At 37.7% G+C, this 13,767-nt stretch overlaps 1 protein-coding gene across 1 annotated transcript; it reads left to right on the top strand.

Moving 5' to 3' along the window:
* The first annotated feature begins 10,019 nt into the window (after positions 1–10,019).
* Positions 10,020–12,761, top strand: LOC137710493 (mitochondrial carnitine/acylcarnitine carrier-like protein). The gene is made up of 4 exons (XM_068449532.1): positions 10,020–10,482; positions 10,579–10,643; positions 11,307–11,698; positions 12,062–12,761. Exons 3-4 carry the CDS (start codon positions 11,307–11,309, stop codon positions 12,561–12,563), a joined length of 894 nt encoding a protein of 297 aa, XP_068305633.1. The 5' UTR covers positions 10,020–10,482; positions 10,579–10,643; the 3' UTR covers positions 12,564–12,761.
* The last annotated feature ends 1,006 nt before the right edge of the window (positions 12,762–13,767 follow it).

Below are 13,767 nucleotides of genomic sequence, written 5' to 3'. Positions count from 1 at the left end.
TTAATTCCTAAAGTGTTGTGATACTTACTACTCAACCCATGGAATTAGTTAAATAAAGTATGTTGTGATGCAGGCTACACAGTTCAAAGGATTTAAGAAAGCCAAGGTTAACAACCAAGTGGTCACGCGGACTCGTCTGTTTCTGTAAGTAAGGCGTTCGGCTGCTGACCATATGGCTAACAACTTTGCAAAAGTTCTACACCAACACCTACGACTGCATAGGCTACGATGCATGTTCACTTATAGAAAAGTAACACGCATACCGCTGGTCTAAAAAGTCTAAGGTTAGGTGAGAATAAAAGAAGCGAAGATGAAGAAAAGCGAAGGAAGCAAGTTTATTAAATTTTCTAGCAAAATATATAAACAACTAGCAAAGATCGAATGAGTTAAAGCAAAGCCAAAAGCAACAAGGAAAGGAAAGAAAATCCTAAAGGTTATCTAGAAGACTACTCTTCAAACATCCCACGACTACTCGGTCGCTACATTTTCAGCAACCGCAACACTCTCAACTTGGGCACTAACTTCTCCGACTATTTCACTAATGGAAGCCTCAAAAGTAAAGGCAAGCAAGTCTTCTGGAGAAATAAAGAAGGTCTCGAAGTCTTTTCCTGCAAACTCAAAGTCAGACGGCATACCGAAGAGATGATTTGCATAACGCAACTTGTAGAAATCGGCTAAACTCTGAGCAAGTGTAGCCTCAAGCCCAATCTTCTAGCCGTTCAACTACTCATTATCCTCAAGCAGACCAACACGAGCGTGTTGTAGCTCCTCTACTTCCTTCTTCAGACTTTCATTGATCTTCAAAACACCTTCGAGTTCGAACACATGGGGTTCAAGCCTATCAATGACTTTCTTGAATAGGATCACTTGATTATACGCAGCAATCAACCTTTCATCCTTTACGTAAGTAGTGGAGTGAAGCTCAGAGACGGCATGCTCAAGGTTTTGAATTTGAGGTATGTAACATCCAATCTCTTTCTTTACGCTTTCATACTTAACTTGGATCGCGTCAAGCCTAGTCTTCGAATCTACGATCTCTTGGGAAGCGGTCTCAAGCTGCAGAGAAATGGGGGTAAAGATATTAGACCCCTTCAAAGCAATAAGCTCAGATTCCAACCTCTTGATCCTTTCGACTGAGGAATAGGCTTGGTGTAATATCCCGAAAATTTTAAGTGGTGATTAACAGTGGATTGCTTGTGGCCATTGTTAGCAAAATTAATTTGCCTTGTTTGAGGTTTAGATCAATTGGCCTTTGGCCCATTAAAAGTTCTCTTACTATTGAGACCAAGCCTTGGCTTGAAAAGAGAACTAAAAGAAGAGAAAAATAATAAAAAAAAATAAAAAGGGACGCTTATGTTAGTAATGAGAAAAGGTTTGAGCACATTCTAGAGAAAAGTTCTTCCTTTGTTGCTCTCCTCTCTAGCCGAGAGAGATGAAGAAATTCCTTTCCTTTAGCTCTTAAACTTCCAAAAAAATAATAATAATTTAAGGAGGAGGAATTTAGTTTTCTTTTCCTTTATTTGTGAAGATTAGGCCAAGTGAGGATCCTTCCTTTGTCTCCATTAGAGATATCTATTTCTTACCATGGAAATCTATTTGATATTTGGTTTGATAACCCATGAATTAGTTTGGGTGGGAGTAGGAAACATGAAAGTATCATATTGCATGTTATAGTTTTAGAGATGAGCACCAAGTGTTTGTTTAAAGTACCCAATTAACCTTGAATTAGGGTATGTTGTCTGGTATTTTGTATGAGCAGTGTGTGATGACTTTTCTTACTTATAGATAAGGAAGAGAAGGACAAGGTGACTACTAAACAAGTTGACGAACACCATAGAAGTTGAATACCAAGAAATTGTGTTGAGGTAGGAGAGTTTTAACCATAAATTTTTTTATTTATTTATTTTTACTTAATAAAGAATTGTTGGCATTTGAGCACTATTTCAAGCTTACTTAAAATGTTTTCTTTCCATTTTTGATTATGTGAAAGAAGTGAAGCAAAAGTTTCTCTATGGTTTGATTCTAATGATTTTAATTTCGTTGCTACAATTTTGGTGAGTTTAAAATGATTTCAAAGGCTATCAAGATTTCGTTCTTAATGTGCATGCCTCTTATGTTACTTGTTATGAGATTTTAAAGCATGTGAGATGAATGTTTGATTTTGAAAGTAGATGGAAAGTAGTATAATACCTGTGTAGTTGAGAAAGTTGAGAAATGTATGAATGGGCACCATGACCCGTGAAACTAGCTTGGTGGATTTCTCACAACTACCTACACGAGCAGTCTCTATTTTCACAACAGGCGAATCAGTCTCAATAGCGAGGGGAGTGGGTTTTGGCGCCACTTTAGCAGCAGAGTCCACCTTATCGCTCTTCATAGTAGCAAGTCTCTCCAAATGTGAACCAAACTTAGCCCCCAACAGATGTTTTGGCATAAATTTTGGCACTAAGGGCACAACGGAACTTCTACGCTGAACAATCCTATTAGCAATCGAACTAGTCACCTTTGGAATGGCATGCGTCACTGGCACCGATCTAACAACTTCATCTTTCTCACCCTTGGAGGAAGTCAAGTCAATCACAAGCCTGGGGGCAGTCGGCGAACCCTTACGAGCAGCGGAAGAAGTCTTTGGTTCTCAGCTGACATTTCTTGAACAGGCGGGGAATATCTCTTTTTCCCACCTTCACTTGCAGCAGGCTCCATAACGACGATCGGACAAGCTAGTGTCTCCGCTTTGATCCGCTTTATCTCTTATCTCGGGGGCAGCCCACATTTGTCTCGGCGAAGAGGATTAAGCAGCCAACACTATTCACGGTACACAGAAGGGATACCTAGTGCAATATGCACATTTTTCCTATCCGGAGAAGTCTCAGGAGTTAAGCCGAATTCGGAATCTACAGGAGCAGAGGAGGATAATCAGTAAATTAGAAAGCAGCTTAGCGAAAGTACAAAGCAGCCTAGAGACTAAGCAATCTACTTATCGGTGATGAAAACTGTCGGAACACGCAACTCAGGGGAAGAATCAAACTCCCACTCTCCACTTATCTCCAAAGTCTCCATGGCCCAGGCTGCCTAACTCCCTCGATGTGGCCCATGTCAAAGAAATACCAGAATTCATTGATAGTTAGATCCAGGTCAAATAATTGGCTTGGATTGAGGAACCCTACCATCACACGAACTGCATTTGGAAAACACTGAGCAGGGGCACACTTTATGGAGCAAAGCACCTCTTGGAAGAAACGCGGCATGGGAAAAGTAAATCCCAACACAAAGTAGTAGAGGTGAAATTTGATGGTTCTCTAAGCCCCACTACATGGCTCGCGGCAGCTACCATCCTTGACACGCTTCACACGCACCCCCAATGGAATGACGTGCTTATAAGCCGTAAGAAAGTCTCTAAATGAGTCATCAGAACTAATTTTGAAGTGAGCAGCCTTGAAATAGCCTACCTTACTCAAAGACCCACCTTGACGATACAATGGTGGTATGCCATCATTAGTCTTGTGGCTCGAGGAAGACATGCTCGAAGAAATTCTGCAAAGACATAAGGAAAATTCGTTAGACGGCTGCACAAAAAAAAAAAATGATGGTGGGTAGGTTCGGCACACCAGGCCCCACGACCCAAGACCACAGGACCCAACAGCAGCGCCAGGCCCAACGGCCTGGACCGTACTACTCCACTCAACCCAATAGGTCTCTCGACCTAAATCAGAAGTAATGGACATGCGGCCCAGCGCTCCCATTAGCCTATTCAAGCTGGCCAAGCCCAGTGGCTCGTAGGGCCAGCAATTCTCTGCCCTTTTTTTTCTCCTCTCATGCAGTGGCTTTAGCCTAGCAAAAAGAAAAAAAAAGAAAAAAGAAAAAAAAAGGAAATGAGGCCCACACCTCCTCGGCCCATCACCAACCTGGCCTATGCCAAGCTTAGTCCAGAGCCCCGGCATCCTAGCCTAAGCTAGCCATGCGTGGAAGCCCTAAGCTCGCGCCGTCAGTCCTCAGCCCAAGACAAGCCTTACCGCACCATGCTACCCACGGCAATAGTGTTGTGGCCTCTCCAAGCCACTTTTCACACTTTCTCCACCCCCAATGAGCCAAATTTCAAGCCTCGAGGCTCCCAAAAATTACGAAGACAAATTTTTTCTTGCCTTGGTGCGGCATGAAGACAAGAAGGCAACAAAAAAAGGTCATTTGCACGGGCAAGTGTAGAAGATTGCTAAGGAAGGAGGAACAAATATCCTTTAGCTTTCTCTCTTTTGTAGGGTAGAATAAATTGCTCTCTAAAGTTCATTTAATAATCTACTTAAGGTAGACTTAAATAGACTTTAGAAGTAATTTATTTCCCTTTCCTAGAAGGATCTAATTTCCAATCAAAGAGGGAATCTACATCAAAACAGGAAACAATCCTCTGTTTCCTAAAGTAAGAAGATCTTTACACCTGCTACCTTTTCCTGCGAGCAGCCCAATAGGTGTGGGGGCATTTGTGGAGCAAAAAATAACCAAGAAAATTATGGAGGCGACACGTGGACTTTTGGGGTTAAAAAGACAAAATTACCCCTGAGGCATATTGGGACTCCCACGCGCATGCAACAGATAATAATGGCTCAATCAAGGTCAAAGGCGATCAAAATGGTATTCTTTTAAAATCCTCTCATCATTCCTCATCAAATATTCACCCATAAGGTAACTCCCAATTATGCTTTTCAAATTGGGAATAATTGTCAAATTAATTGATTAATTACCTAATTTATTGTAAGATATTATTTTGGCATAATATCTTGCAATTAGAGCCAATTTCCACTATAAGTGGCCGGCCACACCCCTATATATAGCCCTTCATTTCTCCAAAAACATGGATTGATTATTCTCCTAAAATTCTCTAAACACTTTCTCTCTCAAATTTTAACTTCAGCATCGGAGATTCTTCGGCCAAAGCCCCCCTATTCATCGTGGGCACGTGAGGCTTTTGGCCTTGATCCTAGGTGTTAATTGTTTTACAAGTACATTTTTGTCCAAGAAGAAGAAGAAGGCGGAAATTTGCATCCACAATGATGTTGTAGGTAGCTTTTCTCATATAAAAATATTTAAATCAAGAGTTCTAAAATTGGATTTGAATAAGCTCTTGTATAATTAAGTTGTATAATCAAGGTTGAAGGTTGAAGCTAGCTAGTTTTGCAGCGAAGACGACCCAGAGAAATAAAATAAAGGGATACTCTGGATGCGGTCCTTAGTCTCTAACACTCTTTGACTAAAACCTTAATGGTATTCAAAGTTTGATCAAAGCCCCTTGACTTTGCACACCTCATTATATTACTATTAATATTTATATTTTTATAGTTTTGACATTAATTGTTGATATTTTATGAGATTTATAATCCTATAAATTTAAAATCCCTCATTATAATACTATTAGAAATGGCTACAATAAAAAAATTCAAACATTTTGATTGAATAAATGGATAAAAATTATGTAACAATAAGAAATAATAAATGGCAAAAGAATGTATCCATAGTGTTAAAAAAATTGGTACATTTCACATATGACAAAGCGGTACATTAATAAAGAAGAATGAGTACATTATAAATAAATTAGGGTATAATAAAAGATTAAAAAATTATGAGTACAAATGAAATTTTAAAAAATAAGGGCGCAAAAAGAAATTAATACATGGGTACAAATTAAAACTAAAAAGAAAATACTACAAATTTAAAAGAAGGTTGCAAATTAAAAGTGAGTACAAACTAAAAATATAAATATATGATACAAAGTTTAGTCGTAAAACATAAATATACCATATGTAATTTTTCTATCATTGATTAATTATACAATGTCACGTGGCGGTAAACACATGGGCACAAATACAAATAAAATTTTAAAACATATGGGAACAAAAAGAAATTAACATATGGATACAAATTAAAACTGAAAAGAAAATTGGTGCAAATTAAAAAAGATTTGCATATTAAAAATGGGTACAAACTAAAAATAAAAATATATGATAAAAATGTAGTCATAAATATAAATATACTAATTGTAACATTTTTAACACTAAATGAATATATTTAGAAATAAAAAAAATATTTTATTATTAAAATAATTAATGATGTTATTAATACCCCATGACCTTGATAAAAAATTAAAAATGTATAAGATTTTAATCAATAAAGTAGTAAAAGGAAAGATAAAAACCTAATTTTTCCTAAAATAAAATACAAAAAACAAATAAAAGAGCTGGTATAAGGTTTTTATCAGACTGCTTCTCTGCAAGCCTTTCACGCAGAGCCGTCATGCATTCCCTCCTTTTTTTGGTTGACCGACTAAGGACACGTCACAAGCCATCCTGTAGTTTGTTGCCTCACGTGGCGAAGGTGTGGAAAAGCTCTTGTAGTTGCAAACTAGTAAGAATGCCCTGAAGTTATAAACTGTAGCTTCATCACTTATGTATTGTTTTGAGTTAAAAATGTCATAAATACAATTAGGATGAGTAAATGAATAACCGGAAACATCGAAAATAGTTTTGTTTATTACTGAAGTAGTAGAATATGTACAAGGCAGATTTATATTGACTTTACATTAAGAGCATACTTACGTACAATAAAAAGAACGGACATCTAAATTTTAGTTATATACAATTTTAAAAATTTCTAATCCATCAATTTTTTCACTTTACACCTACATTCTAGTGACTTTACATTAAGATAATATGTACAACAAAAATGATTCACATGCTCTCTTTTTCATGACTGAATTTTCTACTTCACTGTTCTTAGGCTCGTCGCTTGTTTTAGTGGGTTTTGAAAAATCAATTTTTTCTTTATCTTCATGATATACAACTGTTTTCTCTTCTAAATTTTTCTTTTCCAGTTAATTGCTACAATTTTTGAAAAGGGAAGCTGTTAGCGTGGATTGTTAAATTTAAGTCAAAACGTTAAGACATATATAAGAAAACAAATGGGAAAGTATATATGTGTCAAATATATCTCAGAGGTGCAATATGTTATATTCTTTCTGATGTGTAATGCAATATATAGGGGAACAAAAAATCTATGCATGGTGGCATGCAATTATCTCACTTATCCTATATTTGTTGTTGGTCACTTTGGTCCCCCTATGTCACTGTGTAATATAATTTCGGCACCCTAAAAGCGAGCCATATGATGCTCAAAAATCTACATATAAATGTTTTTTATTTTACCTTTTTATTTGTGGCTAAACTTGATAAACAAGAGATTAAGTTCCCTACTAATAAGCTCCTTTTTGTTTTTTGTTTTTTTTTGGTGAACACTAATAAGCTACTTTGTGAATCAAAGAAACTATATATATTTGGATGATCAAAGATTAAATGGAATATTTTGTTTGAAGATCACTTTGAAGTGAAATGAATAATATGAAAATGGAAGAGCGTGTACTCTCTCTTTCAGGAAAAGAAGATGTGATGTCTGCAGTTGCACTTTCCTCTGGTGCTTGTGCAATGGAAGTTGCAGTATCTCTTTTATAGATGCGGAATATATAGCAAAGTAGAGGGTTAGTAAGTATTGAATAATCCAAAGTATTAGTGTAAACAGTAAATGGTTATATGCATCTTAACCTTTTAAATTTATATTTTTGCGTTTGCTTAAGAGAACCGACAAGATCCTTTTTCACCTTGTCTGGCTCTCTTTCCTAAATTGGAAGCGTGATCTTTTGAAGGGGAGCTGCTTGACATGGTAAGTTGTGTAGCTGAATCTTCTTTTGAGAGGAGTGGTGCAGTTGTAGGAACAATTGCATCATTCTATTCATGTTCAACCACTGTTTGATCACATATGCTAGAACTTGATTCAAGAAGCGGGACTTCGTCATCAACGATCGACTGGATAAGTTCATTTCTGCTAAAATCACCTTTCGTGGTGCCAAACCGAAGTTGGAAATTTTTACACTGGCCTCGCGTTTGAAGGATTGCATCTGGAAGTTCTTGTTGGCTAGTGAGACTTTTTTCAACCACAAATCGTAGCAGGATACTCCAAACAATTGCCCTGCTTGTTTCTAATTATCATCGCATTAGTTTCATCACTTTTGTCTTCAAGACCCAAACGTCTTTTGAACCCACATACAATGGTTTATAATGAGACATAGTTGTGTTTTAACATTACAAAACCGTAGATGAAAGTGATTATGAGTTTTTGTATTACCAAGGAAGAGGAGTATGATTCTTTGTGGGATGGTTCGGACAAATCAGTTTATCACTATGGGAAGCGGTTCTCAGTTGTTTGTGGCAAGATGAACATGCTTTGTACCACTAGTCGTTCCCTGTATCAAAACGTATAATGGTTGCTCTGCGTACAGCGGAAACATCCTACAATATATTTTTGAAGGAATTAGTCAATATTATGAAAAATCACAGTTTAGACTATATGCTTATGTCATATAATTTTCTTTGAAGTTGATAAGTTATAGGTAATTTAAGAGAAGGATACTTGTTATATAGTAAAAGTCATTTTAAATGCATAATAAGAGAAAAGATTAAAAAAGTGTCATACGCTTTTAGGTGTGCTAACTAGTCTCTTTTCATGGTTTAATCTCTATTTTTTGAGATTCATGGTTTAATCTCTTTTTTTTTTCTAAGAAATGATAGCAGTTTTATTCAATGTTAAGAAAACATACAATTCTCAAGGAGGACATCCTAGAGCAGCTTCGGGACCTCCCCGAACAAACAACTAGTAAAGTTGGAAATTAAGGCCAACTTGGCCATTCTATATGCTGTTACATTTGCTGACCTACGAATCTGACAAACTTTTGATGCAACAAAACTCCATTGATGCAACAAAACTCCATAGGCTAGTTTTAATGTCTTTAAGCAGCAAGTCAAAAGTGGAAGAGCCATCATACATGCAGACTTCCAAGAGATTGGACCACCTACAAAGCATAACATTCCAGGATAACTTGCTGCCAGTTTCGCTCCAAGGCCAGGCAAACACCATCTCGAGCTGCAAAGACCTCGCTCATCTTGGGGAAGTCGCATGAGATACTTTGCGAGCAAAACCTCCGGCATAGTCACCGGCTTTGTCGCGAAATATCACACGACACCCCCTATATTTGTAGCAGCACAGAAAGCACCATCAACACTAATTTTGATCCATCGCGGTGGGGGAGGAGGCCAGCGAGAAAGAGACTGAAGTGGCCTTGGCTTGAGAGATTATTGGCGAGCTTTAATAAAATCAGAGAGACGAAGGCCTGCAAGATAACTCACGAGAGCAGGGCCTTCACCTTTGTCATCCCGTAAGAGGGAGTTCCTGGCTCGCCAAATAGCATGGACAAGCATCATAAGAAGACCAAACTGACCTGATGAGAGCAGCTTACTGTACAAACCAAAAAACAGACAAAAAAAAACGACATTAATTTATTCAGATAACTTCTTTGCATAGTTTTTACATGAAAATCACCATCTTCCTCGGTAATCTATTTATTGTTGCGTTATATATTGGATTAAGAGTAGAGTTATATGTTGAACTAAGAGTAATAAAAATATAAAACGAAGAGGTTGATGTCTTCATACTTTATAATTGTTGATACGGTGCTTCCCGCATTGTAGACGGTAGTATCATCTTAATCGGTTTTGTGAAAGAACTAAATAAGCTTGCATTGTTTTCTAATTTAAATATATAAGTAGAAAGTTGTTGGATTTGGTTCCAAAACAAATGTATTTGCGTATTAAGGAAAGAAGCATAAAAAATCATATGCTATGACTTCATCCTTGACTGCAATGTTCGTTTCGGAATTTATTATTCATTTATTTTACGTATTTGAAAAAACAATTTTAGGCATTTTGGTCATTTTAAATTTCACTTTGATGTTTGGAGGTGAGTTTATAATAGATGGATAGAACTTGATTTTAGACGCGTGCAAATAACGCCTAATCCCGAATTAAAACGAAGAAGTTACGAGCGTGGAAAGGAAGGGAGGGACAATTTTCTATACTGACTCGGGTAGGGGCAGCATACATTTGATAAGGTTAGAAGGTTGAATGAGAGTAAAATAAAACATAGGAGGCTGTATTTTCGTGATAGAGTAGGTGCTGCGCTATGTTTTTCTTCTTAGCCTATTTTTCCAAATTCGAATTCAACCGAAATTGGCTGAATTCGGAGGGTCGAGTCATGATATAGACATATTCACTCGTTTGTTCCGTAAAAATATAAGCTCCCAACACACTTGGAAATTCAATCGGAGAGCACAAGAGAGAGTGGCTGTGATTGGCTTTTTGACACCTCGTTTTTGCCCAACCACTGCGTCCTCATCTGAATGTGAATCCACTCCCTCTCTCTCTCAACCACACCTACTCTCTCTCTCTCTCTCTCTCTTCCAGTTCACACCCCACCCAGTAACAGAGCTGGTGGTTGGTTTGTGGATGTGGTTCTGATATCCCCCAAGATTCATTTCCTTCCCTTATTATTCACAGATTCTCGTCCTCGTACAATTTCAACATTCACCCAACTCCTTTTTCTGAATTTCTGGTAATCTTTCTTTACCCGCTTTGGTTTTTCATGTTTTGGGTTTTTTGGTTTCACAGATTCTATTTAATGGATCTAATGGGTCTTGGGTTTTTGCAGATTGGACCATCTTGGACTCTTGAGAGCGCTTCCTTTGATTTTGGGTGCCGCCAATTATTTGTCAAGTAAGATTCTTCCCCTTTTTTCTGCTTCAAAGTGTTAATTCTGTCCAATGCGATTGCCTTTGATTGCTTATCATGCTACTCATATTGAGATTGTGATTGAGATTGAACAAGCTGCAAAATTGGAGCATTTTGATAATTTACAATATATATTCCATTTCAGCCACTGTTGTTAATCGAGTCTGGTTCTCTTGGTCACCGGGTGACCAAGGATTATAATCATCCGCTATCGGTTTTCTTATCGAATCTATGGTTGATCTTCGTTTTCTAAATGTCACAAACTACTAGAAGTTTGTGTAGCACTACCTCTTTTCGTTCCCTAAATTTCTCTATGAATATGACGTACCAGAGTCTTACAACAATCAAAAGACCTAGTTCAAACAAACAAAATACTTTCCGCATATTATTCCGCTTGTCATGAATCAATATTATATCTAGAAGTTCACACACACACCCACACAGAGATACACATGGGCAGTCGTGTATGATAAGGTGATGATTCAAAAAGCTTTCTGTTTTAAGCATTGAAATCTTTTTGGCGTCTGGCTATAGATTGATAACTTTTAGGAGAACCATTGTTCCATCAAACTTTTCAGCAAGGTCCTTGTGTAGCATATTCATATACCGAAAGTTAACATTTTGGGTTTTCTAATTCTGAAAATGCAGATGGGGGAAGTAGTTAAGGACTTAGCAGCTGGGACTGTTGGAGGGGCAGCGCAGTTAGTAGTTGGCCACCCATTTGATACCATAAAGGTTAAACTGCAAAGCCAGCCTACTCCGCTCCCAGGACAACCTCCGAAGTTCTCAGGTGCTTTTGATGCTGTCAAGCAGACATTAGCTGCTGAGGGAGCAGGGGGTCTCTACAAAGGAATGGGAGCTCCACTTGCCACTGTTGCTGCCTTCAATGCTGTCCTCTTCACAGTAAGGGGGCAAATGGAGACATTATTGAGGTCTCAACCTGGTGCCCCGCTTACAGTTAGCCAGCAGGTCATTTGTGGGGCAGGGGCTGGAGTAGCTGTGTCCTTTCTGGCATGCCCCACTGAGTTGATCAAGTGCAGGTCAGTGTAATGGCTATTTTCTATTTAAAATTGAACACGATTCCAATTTTCAATACATCATCGAAACCTGAAGTTTGGTTCATTCTCATGCCTGCATTCTCTATTTGGCACTTGCTCAATATATCTGTAGCCACTCTATACTAGTTTTGTTCCTTGAAGGAAATGTTAAAACACCTTAACCTATTCCTTTCCTTTTATTTTGTTTTTCAATCAAGGTGTAAGGTTTGTATGTACAGATTGATTCGTATCATTAAAATTAGCTTTTTAGTGAAAAAGTTTAAATTTAAATTTCATCACTTTGCCATTTCAATAAGGAAATAGGAATCCTTACGTACATTCTGTTTGGATTTCATGGTAGAACAGGCTGCAAGCCCAGAGTGCATTGGGGGACGCTGGCTCAGTGAGTGGTGCAGTGAAGTATGGAGGGCCGTTGGATGTGGCCAAGCAGGTACTTAGGTCGGAAGGTGGTGCGAGGGGTCTGTTCAAGGGCTTGGTTCCTACTATGGCACGAGAAATACCTGGAAATGCTGCAATGTTTGGTGTCTATGAAGCCCTCAAGCAGTACTTTGCTGGAGGCCAGGACACTTCCGGGTTGGGAAGAGGATCTCTGATTGTAGCTGGAGGATTGGGGGGAGCAGCCTTCTGGGCTTCCGTCTACCCAACTGATGTTGTCAAGAGTGTACTTCAGGTAGATGATTTCAAAAATCCCAAGTATTCGGGGTCAGTTGATGCCTTTAAAAAGATTCTTGCCTCAGAGGGAGTCAAAGGCCTCTATAGGGGCTTTGGACCAGCTATGGCTAGAAGTGTTCCAGCTAACGCAGCATGCTTCTTGGCATATGAGGTCACGAGGTCAAGTTTGGGATGATAATTTGTTTTCGGGCTATTTGGTCGCTGTGGAATTAGTAAACTTTGATTAGTTGTCTTCGTTTTCTGATTCAGAAGCAGTTTTTCTAGACATTGAACTTGTGGTTGGGTACTAGGATCCTCCATAATTTGTAATAACAGTTCTGTTGCTGGAGGAGACATTCTTTTACCAATCTCATATTACATGCACTGGTTTTCTTTTCTTTTCTTTCCCTAGAAAGTAGATACTCTTGCAGATTTCTTGCGTCTGACGTCGGATTTCATCGAAGCCAAATTGGTTACCCAAATGCTGAAATGCAGCCTCATTTTAATGTTAGTTTGAGGATCCAAGTTTAGGTTCAACACTCCAGATTTCTCCTATATATTCAAACTTTCAAAATCTTATTCTACCCCATTGCAAAAGTTCCAAGCCCAACTACCTTATCCGCTGGAGAAGGTCATCGCAAAATTTTATGGCGGCCGAAATTCCTCTGGAATATTGTTCCAGTCAACGGAATTTTTTCCGGCTGGAATATTTTTCCGATGAGCAAAATTCTTTTTCCGCCCACCGGGGCATTTTTTTTTATAGAAAATACAAAAATGAAGACTATTGGAAAACTTGAGAGTGACATGTGAGACTATATTCAACAGATAAATTACATGTGGTTGCTTTAGGCAGTGCAAATTGTTGATTTCACATGTATATGTAATAAAATTAGAGAACTTTTAACGTTTTACATGATTTTTTTTGAAGTTATTGACGGAGAGTGACCTAAGAGTGGATTAAATAAATATTAATAAAGATAGTGCATACCAAAAGTAGTTGTTTAGTCTAGTTCAACAAGTTGTTTTTTACTTTGAAGTTTTGGGTTTAAATCTTGAAGACATTTTAAAATCATTTTTATGTAATTATTTTGAAAATTAAGAAAATACAATGGAGGTTCATACAAAATCAATTATAATCAATTAGGAACGAAAAGACAGTCTGGCAGTGATTGGGTGAGATTGGAGCATTTGACTTCTGATGATTGACAAATTGTCTCCATGGACTGAGAAGAATCCCATTTCGGGTTTTTTGTTTAATTTTTAATCAGGTCCGTTCCGGTTTATTTTTTATTTTATAAAATAAGAAAGATAATTGATGATAAATTATGGTTAATCATTTATTTCTGGTTTAAAAATATTATGGGAAATTTCACTCAGCTTGTGATCATAGTCAAGTAGAC

This window comes from Pyrus communis, chromosome 12, assembly GCF_963583255.1.
Source record: "Pyrus communis chromosome 12, drPyrComm1.1, whole genome shotgun sequence".
NCBI lineage: Eukaryota > Viridiplantae > Streptophyta > Magnoliopsida > Rosales > Rosaceae > Pyrus > Pyrus communis.
This window is presented reverse-complemented; position numbering and strand designations above follow the sequence as displayed.

Excerpts from the sequence above, each read along its gene's own strand:
- LOC137710493 (XM_068449532.1), top strand. The coding sequence starts at position 11,307 with ATGGGGGAAGTAGTTAAGGACTTAGCAGCTGGGACTGTTGGAGGGGCA. Across the intron at positions 11,699-12,061 it reads ACTGAGTTGATCAAGTGCAG|GCTGCAAGCCCAGAGTGCAT; the intron begins GTCAGTGTAATG and ends ATGGTAGAACAG.